Source organism: Sinocyclocheilus anshuiensis, unplaced genomic scaffold, assembly GCF_001515605.1.
Source record: "Sinocyclocheilus anshuiensis isolate Anshui unplaced genomic scaffold, SAMN03320099.WGS_v1.1 scaffold1429, whole genome shotgun sequence".
Lineage (NCBI taxonomy): Eukaryota > Metazoa > Chordata > Actinopteri > Cypriniformes > Cyprinidae > Sinocyclocheilus > Sinocyclocheilus anshuiensis.
Window position 1 is genome coordinate 210,952 of NW_015548305.1, and position 5,499 is coordinate 216,450.

General features: G+C 38.4%; 1 protein-coding gene across 1 annotated transcript in view; it reads left to right on the top strand.

The window, feature by feature from the left end:
• LOC107656176 (diacylglycerol kinase zeta-like) overlaps positions 1 to 5,499 on the top strand; it is a 50,571-nt gene that overhangs the window by 9,777 nt on the left and 35,295 nt on the right. Inside the window, exons 14-22 of the mRNA XM_016443914.1 lie at positions 289 to 402; positions 558 to 698; positions 788 to 866; positions 1,018 to 1,073; positions 1,554 to 1,616; positions 1,901 to 1,974; positions 2,187 to 2,298; positions 2,384 to 2,584; positions 3,656 to 3,758. Coding sequence (XP_016299400.1) covers positions 289 to 402; positions 558 to 698; positions 788 to 866; positions 1,018 to 1,073; positions 1,554 to 1,616; positions 1,901 to 1,974; positions 2,187 to 2,298; positions 2,384 to 2,584; positions 3,656 to 3,758 — 943 coding nt within the window. The remainder of the gene's footprint in view (positions 1 to 288; positions 403 to 557; positions 699 to 787; positions 867 to 1,017; positions 1,074 to 1,553; positions 1,617 to 1,900; positions 1,975 to 2,186; positions 2,299 to 2,383; positions 2,585 to 3,655; positions 3,759 to 5,499) is intronic.

The window sequence follows — 5,499 nt, forward strand, 5'->3', positions numbered from 1 at the left end:
GAACAGCTGAGTTTCTGTTTTCTGAGTTAAACTCTCCATATATTCATATTCTCCTGTGTTTTTCTGTGAGGTTCTCTAGGATTGATGTGATTTTACAAAACAAGATATCTAACTCTAACTTGTTTGTTATTTAGGTATTATATGATTTTAGCCGTATGGATATCTGATAGGGACATTTAGATTTTTATGGATTTTGTTTTTTAAACATTTTGAGCATTTCTCTTTATCTCTCTCTCACACGAATACACACACACACACACACTCACGTTAACTGATTCTTTGTCTCAGGTGGGCTGGATTTTGTCCGCTCTTGATCAGCTGCAGCTAAACCCTTCTCCTGCTGTGGCAGTACTTCCTTTGGGCACGGGAAATGACCTCGCTAGGACGCTAAACTGGGGTGGGGTGAGTGGAACTTCGGTTTGAACTCTGCACAGTCAGACACATTCATTCCAAACATCAGTCTAAATTTCATTGTAATTCATGTAGCATAGTCTGCTCATCCATTTATAGAATGGTTTGATGAATGGGCATATTTTGTACAACCCGTATGCATGTAGGGTTACACAGATGAACCTCTGAGTAAAATCCTATCTCACGTTGAGGATGGGAATATTGTACAGCTGGATCGATGGAATCTTATTGTGAAGCCCAACCCAGAGGCGGGGCCAGAGGAAAGAGACGAGCAGGTGACAGACAAGGTACAGTAAGAGCTCCACCTGCAGTGCTGTTTCTGTTTGTATCTGTGTGTAAGCAGCTGAAGAGTGATTGATGTTTCTCTTCTCCACAGCTCCCTTTGGACGTCTTCAATAATTACTTCAGCCTTGGGTTTGATGCTCATGTGACTTTAGAGTTTCATGAATCCCGAGGTTGGTGTAAAGCCACTATTCTGTCATATAAATGTGACTATTTAATAGCAAGACAGTGGCTGTGTAAAAGTTAAGGCTTGAGTTTCTTCTGCAAGGTCAGATTTATTGGTGCTAATTGAGATTAATTATGGTTTGTCCTCTTACTCTTCAGAGGCCAACCCTGAGAAATTTAACAGCCGATTCAGAAACAAAATGTTCTATGCAGGGGTAAGTGAAGCACATAAACTCAAACAGCAGAGTCCTCACAAAGTGCTCACTTCATCCTGTCAATTTGATCTAACTGTGAATGATTCATCCATGCATTTAAAAATGTTTTTTTTTTTTTTTTTAAGTTTTGACATTGTAATTCTTAATCAGAATATCGTAACTGGATCTTCCAGTATGCTGGGCTTCTCTAATCATTTAGTCCACCTTATCTCCACCTCTTTCTTACAGTCAACTTATAGCTAACATTCAGATTTGCCAATCAATAAACAATGCATAGAAACAAGTCCCTGCCCAACATTTTTTCTTTCTTTTCAATAACTTGAATGTACATCACAATACAGAGAGTATCTGAGAATCTGTCGCTGTTTCTGGTACATCACAACTTTATTGATCCCAAACCCCTTCGTTAACCACAACATTAAAAATGTGACACTGAGTTGGTGGTGACTGAAATGCAAATGATGTTTCCTTTTTCTACAGACAGCATTTTCTGATTTCTTGATGGGCAGCTCCAAAGACCTGGCTAAACACATTAGAGTGGTGGTAAGTATGGAGATAAACTAAACAAAGAACCCTTTGTGCAGAACAAGAGGGGAAATATGTGTGCATGCCTGTGTGCGTTTTGAAATGCAAATGAATATGCTTTTTTTAGGTTTGAGTCTAAGTCTTTTTGCATGCTTGTTTGTTTGCATTTCTTCCTCTTGGGGTTTAGCACTGAGAGATAGTGTGCCTAAATTTGAGTTGCAACCTTTTTTCTGCTGACTGTTGGTTTGTTTTGCTGATGTATTCAGTTTATACCACTTCCTTCTCTTTCTCATTCTCTGTAGTGTGACGGCACCGATTTGACCTCTAAAGTGCAGGATTTGAAGCTGCAATGCCTGGTCTTCCTCAATATCCCCAGGTAACACACTAAATCATTTTCTGTGATTTGTCTGTAAGTATGTTTTTGAAAGAAGTAAACTGTAATACTGTGAATTTTTTTTAGAATTTAAAAGAACTGTTTTCTATTTGAATGTATTTAAAAATGTATTCATGTGATGGCAAAGCTGAATTTTCAGTTCTACATAAATCTGTGTGAAGATCTGCATGTTTGGATGTTCATATTAATCACAGGTACTGTGCGGGCACTATGCCATGGGGCAATCCAAGTGAGCATCATGACTTTGAGCCTCAGCGTCATGATGATGGCTGCATTGAGGTCATTGGATTCACAATGACATCACTGGTATGTTTCAACTACCTGAATTAGTTTGAAGTGAGTTTTTATACGACTGGTGAATTTACAGTCCCTGTATTGTTTATGACTGTAGGCTACGCTGCAGGTCGGAGGTCACGGTGAGAGGTTAAATCAGTGTCGTGAAGTCACCCTCACCACCTTTAAGTCAATCCCCATGCAGGTGGATGGCGAGCCTTGCAAACTAGCTCCATCTGTTATTCACATCTCCCTGAGAAACCAGGCCAACATGGTGCAGAAGACCAAGAGACGCACATCAGTACCACTGCTCAATGGCCAACACTTTTTCACACCACTGTATATATATATTTACTACAAGGGTACCGTGGCAAAAAGATGAATGCTGTTTTTGCTCCTTTGACAAGCGCAGTCTGCTCTGATTGGCCAGCTGACCCAGTGCATTGTGATTGGCCGAACACCACAAGCACTGCAACTTTACAGATCTTCTTTATGCACCAAGAGCTTGTAACACTCCAAAGAGAAAGGAAAACTTGAAATCGCATCATATGACCCCTTTAACACCATGACAACTTTTCTCGACTGCGGTATCTTGCTTTCGTCTGTCATCTCCGACGATGTGACATTTTGTGTGGCAGTAGTAATATGTTATTGCCGCTGGTTTCAAAAGTAGCTGGTGATGGATTATTTACAATATTATCGTGTGAAGTATTAATAACATGATATTAAATATCACAGTTATCACCAGTACCGGTATATAGCAAAAAGCTGGGTATGTATGTGATATGAAGGAAAAGGTCTGCAATTTCTGAATGAGATTTAAAGAGCATGACTGCTCTTTAAAAGGGCGCAGCACCAAAATGCATGTAGACACACACAAACATTTATTTGGTATGAGCTGATGTTTAAAAAAATAGTCAGAGTGAGCAGAAAGTTAAACTGCTGGATTGATGTCTCTCTCTACTGAGCTGTTACTGAAAGTGTGAAAATTTAGTGTGATTTATTCACTGTCGCAGTCTCATTTCTTTTCCTTGGCACTTGAAGTGAATATATTACCCTCATAAATGGCTGCTAAGGACAGACAAGCTTGCTTAGTCCTGCTTAAATTAGATAATCGCTCTCTCTCTCTGAGGTTTTGTTAATTTCACACTTGGCCGATTCGAGGTGAACGAATTGTATCGATGGCAGATAGGCCCGTAATGAAACCTCGTTTAAAAAGCTAAATATCGGAAGTGGAGACAGATTTAATTAGTGTGGTGACACTGTACTTAGCCAAGACAGCATACTCACTGTTATACACAGCTGTTATCAAAAGCTTCATTTTGTGCTGTACATCTTTTGTGTTTGCATGTTTTTTTTTAATTCTATGAAATTTTTTTTTTCATCCAGCAGTCAGCAGCCATTTCCAGAACGATTACGGATCAGAGTGAGCCGTATCAGCATGCATGATTATGAAGCTCTGCACTACGATAAGGAGAAACTCAAAGAAGCTTGTAAGTATAAAACACACACATTACAGTCCAGAAAATACACTTGCGACCCCTGCTGTGCTGTGATTAAAGGGTTAGTTCAAAGCCATGACCGTGTCCTGCACACTGGAGTGGGGAAGGGCTGTTATGTTCTTTCTAATTAAAGGAAATAAATGATTAAAAGGGATTTAAGGAAATAAAGAAAAAGTAATAAGAACTTACAAGAAATTCTAATGGCCTGTTCACACCAAGAACCATAACTGTAAAGATAGCTATTACGATAAAGATATTAGCGTTCACACCATTGAACGATACTGTTCTGTTTATTATAAGCACAAAGTGCAGTTATGTCTTCTGCCGCTTTAAATGCGGAAGCTCTTTAAAATCAGGTGGATTCTGATTGGCTGTCAATGTTTTTATTGTTTATCTGCTGGACAGAAAACATTCTGTAAGACATTCCATTGATATCATTCCTCTTTGTTGTTATTGTTATAGTTATGGTGTGGACATCCCTATTTTCACAGAATTATGTTAAAATTAAATTACAAATGGTAAAACTTTTTTTTTCATCCCAACAACAAACAGAGCTGCATGTGCTGGAATGCAACAGGGCATCATCAAGAATATCAAATATTGGCCATTTCTAATTATTAGGGGGAAGTAGGGAAACTTGTCCTCCTCAATCCACTTGTTAAGTCTGACATCACACATGCTGGTTTGCAGGTTTCCAAGTGCTCTATCACATCCCAAAAGCAAACAGCATATGGTGCTAGTATACACTCACTCTGTGCTGTAATACTACCGAAATATCATGATCCTAACCTTTATCTCCATACAGAAATCTCCGTTGACCAGACAGAAATTCATCTTTTCTGAATCGTTAAAATATTGGTGACTGGGACGCTGGGAGCTCAGAGAGTGTAGTGTACACAATAAGTTTTTAAAAGCTTAGCTTAAATCTGTGCTTTAAATAAGCAGTGCTCATAAGCGTCTGTTGAGATAGTATTCTTCTCACTTGAAACGGACTGGAGACTTGGACTTAGAAACCCAGAAACCGTATTTGTTATGTCAGGACTTAACAAGCAGATGTCTATAGCGGTTATGGCCGTATGTTAGCTCACTCAAAAGTGGACAGAAATCTTTTGAGATTTTATTAAAAATATTTCATTTGTGTTTTTGTAAGAGTACATGATTCAAGCTGCAGATTATATTTCTCAGCACTAGGTGTCGTCCCATCTCTACAGTGAGTGATTATGCTATGTACGGATGGAATTAAGTGGATCTTTAAGAATACCTTCAGATGCAGCTTTATGCTCCTATTGTGTTTTGACAGAGCAATTTGTGCCGATCCATCAGAGATTTTAATGTTACACATTTCTGGTTTTGGCGATACATCAGCAACTGTTCCCAAAAATCAATTCTTAGCTTCACAATAAATTATGAAAATTTTGTTTTATCCTGCTAGTGTGCAAGAATGTCTTTGTGTGTGTGTGTGTGTGTGTGTGTGTGTGTGTGAGCAAGCAACAGTAAGTGTATACACCGTACATGTGCAGTTATAATCAATCTCGGTAACACTTTCTATGAAGCCCATATTTATAATGCATTATAAGGGTATTCTTCTTACGGCATTATAATGACCGCAAAAAAACGTATAATATGTTATACCATCTTATGAATATTCATAAGAACAGTTTTAATGTATTATAATTTTTACTTATTTGTGGTTATAGCTTTTAAGAGTATGATGATTTATAACACAGTGAAC